The following is a 14,326-nucleotide window of genomic DNA, read 5'->3' as shown; positions in this document are numbered from 1 at the left end:
CCCATTTGGGCCAAGTGGCTCGCTCCCGCCGCCGCCGGATGAGATAAGCTGTCAGCAATTCAGCTGCTGGGGCCTGAGGCTGAGGCTGAGGCTGGATGGGAGGGGGCACAGGCGGCAGGGGCTGCCCAACCTGGAGAAGTTGTAACGGGCGGTTCCCCGCCAGGCGGGCATCGTGCTTCCTCTAGTTTCCTCTGTCCCGCTAAGTGGTAGGAAGGGGTTGGGGCAGGGGCCGTCTCTGGGCATCGTCTCAGGACTGAAACTGAGCATCTGGGCGCCTGGGAGGAGGTCAGAACGGCTCCCCACGCCCTTTTCTAGGAGTGGGGCGGGAGCTGGGGGTTGAGCCGTCCCCCTGAAGGAGGTAGGGGTACTCAGCCGGGGTGGAAGGAGCTGTGTGCCCTCCTTACCCCACCAGCCCCTCAGCCCCTCCGAACAAAGAGGCCTATGCGGCAGCTCTGTCCCGCAGCTGTTCCCCAGTTGCTATTCCTTCTCCTGGAGCCAACCACCGAGGGAGGGGCTGGAGGGGGCAGCAGCTGTCCCGGCACCTCCCTCGCTGGGCCCTCTCTTCTCCCCCTCCACTTGAGGCCTGGGGTGGCCTCAGGGACTGGCTCTGGGGCTCCTCCCACCCCTTTGGTGGCATCCCCATTGGGGTGGGAAGGAGGGAACCCGGCCTGAGCAGAGCTCCCCTCCTCTGCCTGGCCTCTGAGGGGGAGGAGGGAGAAGAAGGTCACTGCTCCTAGAGTGGGACTCTGGGCCCACCCCTCTCCTGCTGACCGGGACCACTTGCTGTCTGGCCCAGGGCCAGTTGCTGGGGAGAAACCTTTCCCTGCGGCAGATGGGATTGACGCCCCCGCTCCCCGTACCCCCGCCCCCCGCCCCCCGCCCCAGCAGCCTCAAGGCCTCCCTCCCAGGGATCTGGCTGCAGTTTGCAAGTAGCACTCTGGGCATGCGAGCACCAGCTTTGGAGGCTGTCAGGGTTGTGAGAGGCTGTGAGGCCCTGGGTGTCAAGACTGTGCGAAAGTGTTGTGGGCCTGTGTGTGTTTGAGAGAGACCGCACCAAAGCACCAGGAGGCTGGGAGTGAGTGTGTCATGGAATCTGCAAGCTGCCAAACCATTGTGCTGCAGTGGAGCCAGGGGTAGAGGGGGCGGGCCTGGGGAGCTGCTGGGGAAGGAAGGATGAATCAGTGAAAGGGTGGTGGAGCCAAGGGGACCAGAGCCCGAGGCCAGAGGGACAGAGAGACTGAGACTCCCCTCCTGGGAGCAGGTTGAGGGGGGGTACTGGGGTTCCCCAGGCCTTACCCTCCAAAGGCCATCTCCCAAGATCTGGTGGGGGGCAGGAAAAGATATGTAAGGGGGCACCTTCAGCCCCACCCTTTCCCATCTCTTGGGCAACACCAGTAAACAAGGCTGATTCTCCCACCCTCTCCCAACCTCCTAAAAGCAGTGCTCAGGGAAGCTGATGGATTTCAGGCCTGCATTGTCCTTTACAAGTAAGCTGGTTTCCAATGATCTATACTCCAGGCCACTCCTGGCTCCTGGATATTTCTCTCTGGCTGTTAAAAGGGAACTAGGCCCCCCAAATCGTGGGGTACCAGTTCTGGTCCGTAGTATTCCTCAAAGGAGGGGATGGGTCGAGAGCCTCGGCTGCCCCCATGTGGACTTGAGTCCACATGGGTAACACTCCCCCCGGCTCTTGTGAAATCTTACTGGTCCCTATCATTTGAAAACATGATTTTCAAGCCTTAACAGAATGTGCACTGTACCCACCCCCTCCTCCAAGAACTTTGTTCCTAAAATCTTTTATAGCGTTCAGAGTAGAATTTGGCTGGAACCACGTTGGTCCCATTCCTCTCCAACTTCAGTTTTTAAAATATTCATTCATTCAACCAGTATTTATTGAGATTCTACTAAGTTCTAGGCTCCGAGTAGACATAAGATACAGTATCTAGAGGAAAAGAAGGCAGACAAAAGAAGTATATACTGTATGATTCTATTCATAGAAAACTCTAGAAAATGCAAACTAATCTATAGCGACCAAGAGCAGGTCAGTCGTTGCCTGGGAAGGAGACACCAGGAGGGGCACCAGGAGGGGAGTGATGGATCACAAAGGAGAGGAAACTTTGAGGAGGGGTGGATATGTTTATTATCTTGATTTGTGGTGATGGCTTTGTGGGTATATACATGTCAAAACTTATCCAGTTGTACTTTCTAATAAGTAGTTTATTGTACATCAAGCATACCTCATTAAAACTGTTTAAAAAAGAAAAAGAAAGGAAACGAAACAAAACAGTGTCTGCCCCCGAGAGGCTTACAATCTTGCATAACTGCATGGGTGCCTGTAGCCTGCTAGGAGGCTCGCACAAGTGCCGTGCAAGAGGTGAAACTACACGCTGAAGGAATACATTGGGAGGCAGCCTCATTCTGAAGGGAGAGGAGGGGTCCATCAAGGGCCGGGCCTCACAGGATGGAGAATTTGGTAGTCAGAGAAGGAGTAGGTCCTGACCCAGCGCTCAAGCAGCAGCCTCAGGAGCTGGGCGGGGGAGGGGAGGGCACTGTGCTAGAAGTGGAGCCCTCCTGAGCCCAGATCGCCTCTCCGTTCCGCAGACAGCAAGGCTATCGTAGATGGGAACCTGAAGCTGATCCTGGGCCTGATCTGGACACTGATCCTGCATTACTCCATCTCCATGCCCATGTGGGAGGATGAGGAGGACGAGGATGCCCGAAAGCAGACACCCAAGCAGCGTCTACTCGGCTGGATCCAGAACAAGGTGCCCCAGCTGCCCATCACCAACTTCAACCGTGACTGGCAGGATGGCAAAGCTCTGGGCGCCCTGGTGGACAACTGTGCCCCTGGTAAGTGGGCCGGCGGCACACCATGGACCCTTGAGCCCGGAAGCGGGGCTGGGATGAGCTGGTGATGCCGAGGCTTGTGTTTGTCAGAACACATGTCCCAGGGTTGGGGGATCAGGAACACCTGCCCCAGCTGAGAATCACTGCTGGAGTTAGACCCTTCCTGATGAGTTGCCAGATCCTGCAGTGGCAGGAAAAGGGTTTACAGGCCAGGACACTGGGGTTCAGAAAAGGCCAGTGACTTGTCCAAGATCACACAGCTTATCTGTGGCAGAACTGAACCAGAGCCCAGGGCCTCAACTCCCTGCTTCCTACTTTGCCACATGGGTGTCATTTCTGCTCAGCCAGCAGAAAGCAAATGTGGTGGGACTCTGGCTTTCCAAAGAAGGCCAGGACTCAGACCCAAAGAAGGCTGTTCTTTGTGAGCCCCTGGGACAGCGTTGAGAAGGGGTTGAAGCCCAGGATGACGTGGGCTGAGGCTGATGTGACACTGCCCAGTGGCAGGTGACCCAGCCCTGCCCTCTGTCGATGTAGGCCCTGGTCTGCTCAGGTGGGGGCAGCTGAGGGCCCATGAGAAGACTGAGGGATCACAGGCGAGAGCCGTACCCCTCGTGCGGCTCCCTTTCTGACCCTCATCTCCTGAGAAGATAGGTCTTCTCCACCCCTATCGGTCAGCTCTGCCTCTGGGGAGCCATGTCCCCTTGGGCGAATCCTCCCTCAGCCTGGGGTCAGCTGGGGAGCAGGGGGTGGGAGGCGGGGGCACTGGCCGCCTGGGAAGCATTCCCAGCTGCTGAGCCATTGCCCATGGCTGGTGCGGCTGCCAGCAGTGAGCTCAGCTGTTCTGGCCAGTCATGGATTCCAGCCTTTGAGCTGGCCCCCTCCCCGCCAGTGAGCAGCGCCCTCCTTCTTCAGCTCTGGCTTGGACCAAGCACACCCTAACCCCTGCACCCCTTCCCAGGAGTGACCTGTGGCCGCCTCAGCATTCCTCCCATTAGAAGGGCTGGGTTCTGGGTGGCTGGAGAGAAGAACTCATCCTCTCCAAACAGGCCCTTCAGTGCCTCCATTTCCCCAAGTGGGAAGTCAGGAAGGAGAGAGAGTCTTATGCTCTGAGGCTGTTGTGGGAAGGGCTTGGAGACCTAGGACTTCAGGGCGGTTGTGAGGAGACCTTTGAGGCGACGGGTCAGAAGCATGTGTGGGACGGGGACTGCCCACCCGGAGGCAGCTGGGATGAGGCAGGAGAGGTCTGCGAGGGATGCCCTCACAGGGGTTTGGTGTTCAGGGTCGGTGCTGGGGCCTGGTAAGCAGGAGGCCGGCTGGCAGGGCTGGTGCCAGGCTGCGTCAGCCGGGGCAGAAAGCCCTCATTGTTGGTGCTAGGGAGGGCTGCCGTGCCTCTAAACAGCGATGGGCATCCCAGCTGATGGGCTATAACATCGGGGGTCAGCAGGAACCTGGCTGGTCAGGGGCCTAGGGCTGCGTGGGAGGGAGTGTGAACCCACAGCCCATGAGGGTGTTGGATGAGCAAATGCTCTGTATGCTGGCTGACTGCTTCCCCTAGTCATCGCCTCCCTCTGCCATCTCTCCAGGCCTCTGCCCTGACTGGGAGGCCTGGGACCCCAACCAGCCTGTGGAGAACGCCCGGGAGGCCATGCAGCAGGCGGACGACTGGCTCGGGGTGCCCCAGGTACACTGGCGGACGGGGCGGTGGGAGAGTAAGGGGGCCAGAGGGCCAAGGGTGGAGTTGGGTCTATAAGGGTACCTGGTCAGGATGTGGGTGAGAACTGGGGTTCCTGGCTAAGGAGGGCATCCTCTAACTCCCTTCCTCCTCATGGCAGGTGATTGCTCCCGAGGAGATTGTGGACCCCAACGTGGATGAGCATTCTGTCATGACCTACCTGTCCCAGTTCCCCAAGGCCAAACTCAAACCTGGTGCCCCTGTTCGCTCCAAGCAGCTGAACCCCAAGAAGGCCATTGCCTACGGACCTGGTATGTACTGAGCCCTAACAGCCCTCCCCGGGCAGCTGGGCACAGGCTAGGGTGGATCTCCCTAAACTCTCTGGCTCTGCCTTCTGCCCTGCAGGCATTGAGCCCCAGGGCAGCACCGTGCTGCAGCCCGCGCACTTCACCGTGCAGACAGCGGATGCTGGCGTGGGCGAGGTGCTGGTCTACATTGAGGACCCCGAGGGCCACACCGAGGAGGTATGGAGAGGCCATTGGGGGTTGGACAGAGACCACAGGCCAACAACTGAAGTAGCCTGGAGATGGCTGCCAGAGCTACCCTCTATGCTGGAGATGGGAGACGCCTCACCATGGGGGCTGCAGGAGCTGTGGGCTTAGGAGGGGCTCTAACTGCCAATCTTTTCCCTTCCCAATAGGCAAAGGTGGTTCCCAACAACGACAAGGACCGCACCTACGCTGTCTCCTACGTGCCCAAGGTCGCCGGCTTGCACAAGGTATCTCCCTATAGGCCCTCCCCCCCCCCCGCCCCCGTCTTCCCCATTCCATTCACATCCTTGGCTCTGCTGAATGGACTCCTGTCTCAGCTCGCACCCCGCCCCACCCCCGTGCACCAGCCACCCGCCTCCCACCCTCCTTGGCTCTGCTCTGCTCTGCTCCTCCACCCCCTCTCAGAGCTGCTCTCCTCTAAAAGCTTACCTTTGGCCTCTGACCCCCAGGTGACCGTGCTCTTTGCTGGCCAGAACATCGAACGCAGCCCCTTTGAGGTGAACGTGGGCATGGCCCTGGGGGATGCCAACAAGGTATCAGCCCGTGGTCCTGGCCTGGAGCCCGTGGGCAACGTGGCCAACAAACCCACCTACTTTGACATCTACACCGCGGGTGAGGACGGCCCCCTTACACCTGACACCCCCTGACTGGGCGTGGGGCGTATGCCTGGGGGCCTGGGGCAGAGTCCCAGCCAGAGGGCAGTGGTCTCAGGGTGAGGGAGCCCCAAGCAGAATGAGGGTTGATGGCCGTTGTCGCAACAGGGGCCGGCACTGGTGATGTTGCCGTGGTGATCGTGGACCCGCAGGGCCGGCGAGACACAGTGGAGGTGGCCCTGGAGGACAAGGGCGACAGCGCGTTCCGCTGCACGTACAGGCCTGTGCTGGAGGGACCCCACACAGTGCACGTGGCCTTCGCCGGTGCCCCCATCACCCGCAGCCCTTTCCCTGTCCACGTGGCAGAAGGTAAAGGCCCTCCACCCATCCGCATGATCCCCTCCCCGACGCCAGGACACAGAGAGCGTTGCCACCGAATTCCGCGTCTGAGGATTTACGGGAAATGCACTACCTCCAGGGGCGGTGGGGGGGAGCCATCTGAAGGCTTAAAATGGGCAGAAGAGCGAGCCAAGGGGTGGGGCTCTCGAGAGCTCGTCTGTCCATCCCCTGCCCCCAAGGAGGCTCAGGAGGCCACAGTGAAGGATACCAGACAGGGACCACTGTGGAAAGGTTGAGGGGGAAGCGACAGGGCCACATGGGTGGGGGGCAGTTACGTGAGCACCTGTACGCCAGGCCCTCAAGCAGTGACCCCCCACTTGGTTCTCTCTTTGCCATTCAGAGCCCCTGCCGCCTCTCGCCCCCTCCGTGCCCATCGTCCACCAGGCCAAGAGAGTGGTGCCACGTTAGTACACTCCAGTGGAGGCGGGGCCGGGCATGGCCATAGCTGACTGGCCTCACCTGTGCTGTGTGGCATGGCCCAAGCGGTGTGGAATCGCCCCCCCCCCGTGGCATTCTGTGACAGGCCCCAAGTTCTGCGCCTTTGCCTATGTTCTGTGGTAGATCTAGTTTCTTTGCCACTTGCCTGATGATTTCCGTGATATAAGACCTCCGTTTCGTGCCATTGCCTGTGTTCCATGGCAGGCTCCGGGTTCCGTGCCGTTGCCTGTTCTGTGGCAGTACCCGGATTCTCTGCCATTGTCTGTGTTCCGTGGCAGGCCTGGATTATATGTCATTGCTTGTTTGGTGGCAGCCCATGGGTTCCATGCCATTTTATGGGTTCCGTGGCAGGCTGAGATCACTGTTCTTTGGCCTGTGTTCAGTAGCAAAGTCTGGGTTCATTGCCACTAGCAGTGTTCTGTGGCAGGCTGACTTTCATGCATTGCCTGGGATCTGTGGCAGGCTTCCGGTTATATGCATATCTCTTGTTCCATGGTGTTGCTGAGTGTTTTGTGGCATGACTTAGTTCCTAAAGCTGCTATGGTGGCTCTGAGAAGGCTCAGATGGCTCTAGGTGGGTGGCCTTGGGGTAGGTGAAAGGTCCTTCCCTGTCTCTCTTTGCTCCAGTCTCTGCTCAGGCTCTGCCCTGCCTGTGTCCCAAGCGACACTGACTCCAAGGAGCCTGGTGGGGAGGGTTTCTTGTGAGCAGCCTGATGAGGGGGGCTGGGGGCACCGTGGCCAGCTCCCTGCCCAGCATGGTCTCGGCAGCCCTAGTTGTGCCGGGGGCACCAGGGAGCACGGGGGAGGGTTGCATGAGGCCATGGCCTGTGCCTGGGGGGTGTCAGGAGGACTGTGCACAGCGAGGTGGGGGATGAGAGGTGAGGGCTGAGGCTCTGTCTAGGGCCTCTCGGCGCCCCCAGCCTCACCTCTCTTCTCTCTCCCAGCCTGTAACCCTAACGCCTGCCGCGCCTCTGGGCGGGGCCTGCAGCCCAAGGGCGTGCGTGTCAAAGAGGTGGCTGACTTCAAGGTGTTCACCAAGGGTGCTGGCAGCGGGGAGCTCAAGGTCACAGTCAAGGGACCAAGTGAGTGCCAGGGGGCCGTGGTGGGAGTCGGGGCACAGGGGGGAAATACAGCCAGTGGTTCTGAGCCCCTGAGAGCAGTGATGGTCAGCACCACGCCCCTCTGGGGGGCTCCAAAGAGACACTGACCGGAGGCTCCCTGGGACCTTAGGCACATTGTCTGACCTCTGCCTCAGTCTCCCAGTGTGCAAGCTGGGAATGCTGCGCTCGCCGGTGTGCTGCCCTGGGCTGTTACACAGTGCCTACTACAGTGCCTACCGGCAGCAGTATCCTCAGGCTGGGCCTGGGTCCCAAGGGTCCCGGAGGGGACTGAGCAGCTGGGACTCGCAGAGCATTGACCCCCCACTTCCCACACCTCCTCAGAAGGCACAGAGGAGCCGGTGAAGGTGCGGGAGGCTGGGGACGGTGTGTTCGAGTGCGAGTACTACCCCGTGGTGCCTGGCAAGTACGTGGTGACCATCACATGGGGCGGCTATGCCATTCCCCGCAGGTAAGCACCATGCGGCCCCCGTGCCTCCAGGTCTGGGCCCTCAGAGGGTGGGAGAGGGAGGCGGGCTGCCTGGGACTCTGAGGGAAGGGAGGGGGACGAGTACCTCTGGTGGGGGCAGCTCCCGGCATGGACACCAGCTCCCTCTTTGCCCAGCCCCTTTGAGGTGCAGGTGAGCCCAGAGGCAGGAGTGCAGAAGGTGCGGGCCTGGGGTCCCGGCTTGGAAACTGGCCAGGTGGGCAAGTCAGCCGACTTTGTGGTGGAGGCCATTGGCACGGAGGTGGGGACGCTGGGTAAGTGGCTGGGGTGGTGACAGGTGGGAAGTGGGGGGAGTGGTGTGATGGAAGGACACTGGGGGGTGACTGGGGTCAGGAGGTGGGAGTGCTAGCGAGTGTCGAGATGAGACTGGGAGATGGGATGTGGGGTGATCAGGGTGGTGACGCCGGGAGAGCGATGCCCCGGGGACCTGCCTGAGTATCCAAGTTGCTTCTTGTGCCCTCTGACCCTCCCCATCTTTCACCTAGGCTTCTCCATTGAGGGCCCTTCACAGGCCAAGATCGAGTGTGATGACAAGGGAGATGGCTCCTGCGACGTGCGGTACTGGCCCACAGAACCAGGGGAGTACGCCGTGCACGTCATCTGCGACGATGAGGACATTCGAGACTCGCCCTTCATTGCCCACATCCAGCCAGCTCCACCAGACTGCTTCCCGGACAAGGTGGGGGTCCCAGCTCCCGCGGGCCTGGGACGAGGTGAACAGGCCCTCCTCCAGTCCCCAACACAGCCCTCCGGTCTTGCCCCTGCGCAGGTGAAGGCCTTTGGGCCCGGCCTGGAGCCCACTGGCTGCATCGTGGACAAGCCAGCAGAGTTCACCATTGATGCCCGTGCTGCTGGCAAGGGAGACCTGAAGCTCTATGCCCAGGTGGGGTGTTGCCCCATCTCTGTGCCCCTCGCCACTGTAGCAGGGACCCTGGGGGGGTGGAGGCAAGTTAGAGAAAGGGGCCTCCAGGCCTCACAGGACTGATTCTCATGGATCCATTAGAACTATGAAAAATTTTAAGTTTTGTGTTTTCTTATTGATGATAATCTTAAAAACATATTTTACCAAATATTATTTTTGTACTAATAATTTGCAATTGAAAGATGATTTGACTGAGTAAGACATTGGTTTCCCAGCTGAGTTTCTCACAGTGGTGTCCACTGACCCCTAGAGGTTAATGAATATGTTCTTGGGTCCAAGAGGATGATTTCTTCTTTAAAAGGTTATTTATTCAATTTTAGGAACATTGATTTAGCTGAGCGTTTCCCCTGACAACACATTTCAGAGACCTAGGCTGGGAGAACAGGCCACACAGATGGTCTAGAGCCTGGCCTCCCTGTTCCCAGGGTGCGCCCTGGCCACCAGAGCTTGTGGCACTAGGCTCTCCCGGTCTGAGGTCTGTGGCTGGGCGGGGCCTGTGAGTGGGTTGGCGGCGGGTAAGGAGGATGGCCCACGGCCAGCAGAGGGCGCTGGTGCTCTAGGAGTCCGGGGCACTCCAAGAACCTTGCTTTGGGTGACGCCCACAGGACGCAGACGGCTGCCCCATTGACATCAAGGTCATCCCCAACGGCGATGGTACCTTCCGCTGCTCCTACGTGCCCACCAAGCCCATTAAACACACCATCATCATCTCCTGGGGAGGCGTCAACGTCCCCAAGAGCCCCTTCCGGGTATGTCCTTTGCTCCCTGCCCCATGCCCACTGCCAGGGGCCCCAGAGGGAGGGCGGAGCCTCACGCAGGAGATGTTGGCCGTCCCTGGGCCCTGTCATCGCTCCCCACCTCAAGGCCCCTGCGAAGATGCTAAGACTGGTCCTGCTAAGGCTGGGCTCAGAAGTGCTGGGGAAAGGGATAGACCTTGAGGAAGGGGCACCGTGCTGACCATCGACTCTTCCCCACAGGTAAACGTGGGAGAGGGCAGTCACCCTGAGCGGGTGAAGGTGTACGGCCCTGGCGTGGAGAAGACAGGCCTCAAGGCTAACGAGCCCACCTACTTCACGGTGGACTGCAGCGAGGCGGGGCAAGGTGCCCTGAGGACCAGGGAGTGGGGCGGGGCCGGGCGGGGCCGGGCAGGGTCTGGGTGGGAGGCGCTGGTACCCTCCACCTGGTCCCAGCTGTAGGGGGACTGGTCAAGTGCAGGAGGTTGTTGAGCCCCCCGCTCATGGCCTCGTGCCTGCCTCCCCTCAGGCGATGTAAGCATTGGCATCAAGTGTGCCCCCGGCGTGGTGGGCCCTGCAGAGGCTGACATCGACTTTGACATCATCAAGAATGACAATGACACCTTCACAGTCAAGTACACACCTCCAGGGGCCGGCCGCTACACCATCATGGTGTTGTTTGCCAACCAGGTACCCTACGCTTGGGTTTTGGTTGTCACGGGTGGCTGCACACCCCACCCTGCCCCGGCCCACATCTCAGTCAGCAGCTTAAGAGGCAGTCGTTTGGGGACAATTCTATAGCCGTTGATTGCGCACTTCCTATGTGTAGGCAGCGTGCCTCAGAGGAAACAAAGGGCACTTTTTCAGAGACTGCTCGTGTCCACCCTGACCAAGCTTTTTCTCTCTCCAGGAGATCCCTGCCAGCCCCTTCCATATCAAGGTGGACCCATCCCATGATGCCAGCAAGGTCAAGGCTGAGGGCCCTGGGCTGAACCGCACAGGTAGGTGTCTGAGTCAGGGCTGGGCTGGGCTGGGGGTGGGGCTGGGTGGCCGCCAGCCCCTCACCACCATCTCGGGGTGACTCCCCAGGTGTGGAAGTTGGGAAGCCCACTCACTTCACGGTGCTGACCAAGGGAGCCGGCAAGGCCAAGCTGGACGTGCACTTTGCCGGGGCTGCCAAGGGAGAAGCTGTGCGAGACTTTGAAATCATCGACAACCACGACTACTCCTACACTGTCAAGTACACGGCCGTGCAGCAGGTGTGTCCGCCCCCTCCATGCTCCACCCGTCCCGGCTATGGGGTCGTGGGTCTCCTTCCTTCAGTCTCACAGGGCCCGCTCTGCATGTAGCCTCCCAGATCTTGCCCTTTGCTGCCTTCCATCCTCTCTCGCTGTGGATCTCTGAGCCTGTGGTCCACATCGGCCAAAGGCATGTCGCCAGGCTGTGCCTAAGCCACCCAGTTCTGACCTCCTGTTGTACCCAATAGGGCAACATGGCAGTGACAGTGACCTATGGTGGAGACCCTGTCCCCAAGAGCCCCTTTGTGGTGAATGTGGCACCCCCGCTGGACCTCAGCAAAGTCAAAGTTCAAGGCCTCAACAGCAGTAAGTGGGGCAAGAGCTGCCCTGGGAGTGAGGAGAGCTGGCGGGGGGGGCAGTGGGTTGCTGTCTCTGCTCACGGTGTCCCTTGCCGTCTACACAGAGGTGGCTGTGGGACAGGAACAGGCATTTTCTGTGAACACGCGAGGGGCTGGCGGTCAGGGCCAGCTGGACGTGCGGGTGATCTCACCCTCCCGACGACCCATCCCCTGCAAGCTGGAGCCCGGGGGTGGAGCTGAAGCCCAGGCTGTGCGCTACATGCCCCCTGAGGAGGGACCCTACAAGGTGGACATCACCTACGATGGTCACCCGGTGCCTGGCAGCCCCTTCGCTGTGGAGGGTGTCCTGCCCCCTGACCCCTCCAAGGTGAGGAAATAGGGGCTGGTGGGATCTGGGAGTTGGGGGCTTCTAGCGAAGATGGGTAAGTCACAGGGGCAGAGGCCAGAGGGCCTTACGTCCTGGAGTGAGCAGAGCCGAGGACCCAGGGCCGAGGCAGTCCCCCACCTCAGGGCCTGCCTTTGAGACTGCTTAGTGTTTTTTGGTTTTGATTTTTGTATTTTTATTGAAGTATAGTTGATTTATAATGTTGTGTTCATTACTGCTGTACAACAAAGTGGTTCAGTTATACATATATGTACATTCTTTTTTTTAATATTCTTTTCCATTATGGTTGGTTGTAGGATTTTCTTTTTTTTTTTGGCCGCACTGAGCAGCATGTGGGATCTTACGTCCCCGACCAGGGATCAAACCTGTGCCCCCTGCAGTGGAAGCGCAGTGTCCTAACCACTGGATGGACAGGTTATTGAATATAGTGCCCCGTGCTATACAGTAGGACCTTGCTGTTTAGCCATCCTACATATAAAAGCTTATATCGAGACAGCTCAGCTATTAAAAGCCTGGCCTTGGACCCGACCTGGGCTTCAATCCCAGGTCCACCAGCTGCGACAAATTATTTAATCTCTCTACCTGCGTTTCCTCGCCTGGAATTGTTATAAGGACTCAGCCTGTGGTAGCTGCTACAGTTGAAAGCGCTTAGCTGATTTGAGAGCCATGAAGTCCTCGTGGGCGAGGTCAGGTGTAGGTAATCCACACACCTGTTCCTTCTTTTAGGTCTGTGCTTACGGCCCTGGTCTCAAGGGCGGGCTGGTAGGCACGCCAGCGCCCTTCTCCATCGACACCAAGGGGGCGGGCACGGGTGGCCTGGGGCTGACCGTGGAGGGCCCCTGCGAGGCCAAGATCGAGTGCCAGGACAATGGCGATGGCTCGTGTGCTGTCAGCTACCTGCCCACGGAGCCGGGCGAGTACACCATCAACATCCTGTTTGCCGAAGCCCACATCCCCGGCTCGCCCTTCAAGGCTACCATCCGGCCCGTGTTCGACCCGAGCAAGGTGCGGGCCAGTGGTCCAGGCCTGGAGCGCGGCAAGGCTGGCGAGGCAGCCACCTTCACTGTGGACTGCTCGGAGGCGGGCGAGGCTGAGCTGACCATCGAGATCCTGTCGGACGCCGGCGTCAAGGCCGAGGTGCTGATCCACAACAATGCCGACGGCACCTACCACATCACCTACAGCCCCGCCTTCCCCGGCACCTACACCATTACCATCAAGTATGGCGGGCACCCCGTACCCAAATTCCCCACCCGCGTCCATGTGCAGCCCGCTGTCGACACTAGTGGAGTCAAGGTCTCGGGACCCGGTGTGGAGCCCCACGGTGAGTGAGAGAGAGGAGCCTGGAGCTGGTCGCATCGCCAGTCAGGGAGGGACGGAAGCGGGGCTGAGGGCTTGTGGGGGGGGAAGGGAGGGCTTTGGGGCAGCGCTGAGTCTTTAGGGCTCAGATACCCCAGAAGAAGGCGCCTAAGCCAAAGGCAGGACGCGGAGCTTCACCTCTGGTCTTGTGGCAAAATTGCATTTTCCTGGGGAGATTCGCAACTTTCATCAGCTGATCTGAGAAAGCTAAGAACCTTGCTCTCCATGGTACAGAGGGAAAGCTTTGGGGTTGAGGGTGACAAGAGTCAGGAGACAGTTCAGCTCAGCTCGGTGACTGTGAGTTACCATCTGCTGGGGGCCAGACCCTGGGCTAGGCATGGCGGGGTGTGCAGAGGAACCTAAGACCCAGACCCGCCCTCAAGGGGCGCACAGCCTGGTGGGGAGACTCAGGTGAACAGAGTGTCAGTATGTGGTGAGGGGAGCGAAGGCAGGGGCAGTGGGAGGCGGGGCCCGGAGCTCGCAGGGCCGAGGGGGGCAGGGCTCAGGCTGGGGAGCAGCAGGTGGGGAGGAGGAGAGGCCTCGGAGTTGGGGAGGGAGGGCGCGCTGGGGTGAGCAGCTGTGTGAAGGCTGCCCCCAACCTATGCTGAGCTCTCGTCTCCTGGGAGCCAGGTGTCCTGCGTGAGGTGACCACTGAGTTCACTGTGGACGCAAGATCCCTGACAGCCACAGGTGGGAACCACGTGACGGCTCGCGTGCTCAACCCCTCGGGTGCTAAGACGGACACCTACCTGACAGACAACGGGGATGGCACCTACCGAGTGCAGTACACGGCCTACGAAGAGGGTGAGGGGCTGGGCTGAGCGGGGACGGTGGGGATCTGATGCCGGCTTTTTCGGGGGTTGGGGAGGTAGGCGCCTCGCCCACCCTGACTTGCACCATGTGGCTGGCTTCCAGGAGTACATTTGGTGGAGGTGCTGTATGATGACGTAGCTGTGCCCAAGAGCCCCTTCCGAGTGGGCGTGACTGAGGGCTGTGACCCCACTCGCGTCCGGGCCTTTGGGCCAGGCCTGGAGGGTGGCTTGGTCAACAAGGCTAACCGCTTCACTGTGGAAACGAGGTATTCCTCCCTCCGCCTTTCCTAACCTTGACCCTGATCCCAGCCACCTGGTCTTCCCCTTCATCCTTCTGTGTGTGCCTCATCCCCAGCCTATCCCGTCAAGGGTGCAAACCTCCCCGTGTCCCAACCCCTGTAGCTGGTCCCTTC

General features: G+C 59.9%; 1 protein-coding gene across 4 annotated transcripts in view; it reads left to right on the top strand.

Moving 5' to 3' along the window:
- The window catches only part of FLNC (filamin C), a 28,239-nt gene that overhangs the window by 2,428 nt on the left and 11,485 nt on the right, over window positions 1-14,326 (top strand). For all 4 annotated transcript variants that reach the window (XM_089917413.1, XM_089917411.1, XM_022581573.3 and 1 more), the window contains exons 2-23: window positions 2,602-2,850; window positions 4,431-4,528; window positions 4,680-4,830; window positions 4,925-5,043; window positions 5,220-5,297; window positions 5,520-5,682; window positions 5,832-6,032; window positions 7,444-7,581; window positions 7,942-8,068; window positions 8,222-8,358; window positions 8,590-8,783; window positions 8,874-8,987; window positions 9,632-9,775; window positions 10,004-10,127; window positions 10,290-10,450; window positions 10,671-10,761; window positions 10,850-11,019; window positions 11,247-11,364; window positions 11,462-11,724; window positions 12,469-13,066; window positions 13,732-13,905; window positions 14,017-14,179. In XM_089917413.1, coding sequence (XP_089773539.1) covers window positions 2,602-2,850; window positions 4,431-4,528; window positions 4,680-4,830; window positions 4,925-5,043; window positions 5,220-5,297; window positions 5,520-5,682; window positions 5,832-6,032; window positions 7,444-7,581; window positions 7,942-8,068; window positions 8,222-8,358; window positions 8,590-8,783; window positions 8,874-8,987; window positions 9,632-9,775; window positions 10,004-10,127; window positions 10,290-10,450; window positions 10,671-10,761; window positions 10,850-11,019; window positions 11,247-11,364; window positions 11,462-11,724; window positions 12,469-13,066; window positions 13,732-13,905; window positions 14,017-14,179 — 3,775 coding nt within the window. The remainder of the gene's footprint in view (window positions 1-2,601; window positions 2,851-4,430; window positions 4,529-4,679; window positions 4,831-4,924; window positions 5,044-5,219; window positions 5,298-5,519; window positions 5,683-5,831; window positions 6,033-7,443; window positions 7,582-7,941; window positions 8,069-8,221; window positions 8,359-8,589; window positions 8,784-8,873; window positions 8,988-9,631; window positions 9,776-10,003; window positions 10,128-10,289; window positions 10,451-10,670; window positions 10,762-10,849; window positions 11,020-11,246; window positions 11,365-11,461; window positions 11,725-12,468; window positions 13,067-13,731; window positions 13,906-14,016; window positions 14,180-14,326) is intronic.

This window comes from Delphinapterus leucas, chromosome 9 (genome assembly GCF_059928025.1).
Source record: "Delphinapterus leucas isolate spDelLeu-1000000601 "Yukka" chromosome 9, BTC_Dleu_Yukka2, whole genome shotgun sequence".
NCBI lineage: Eukaryota > Metazoa > Chordata > Mammalia > Artiodactyla > Monodontidae > Delphinapterus > Delphinapterus leucas.
Note: the sequence above shows the minus strand (reverse complement) of the source record. Positions and strands in the feature narration are given on the sequence as shown.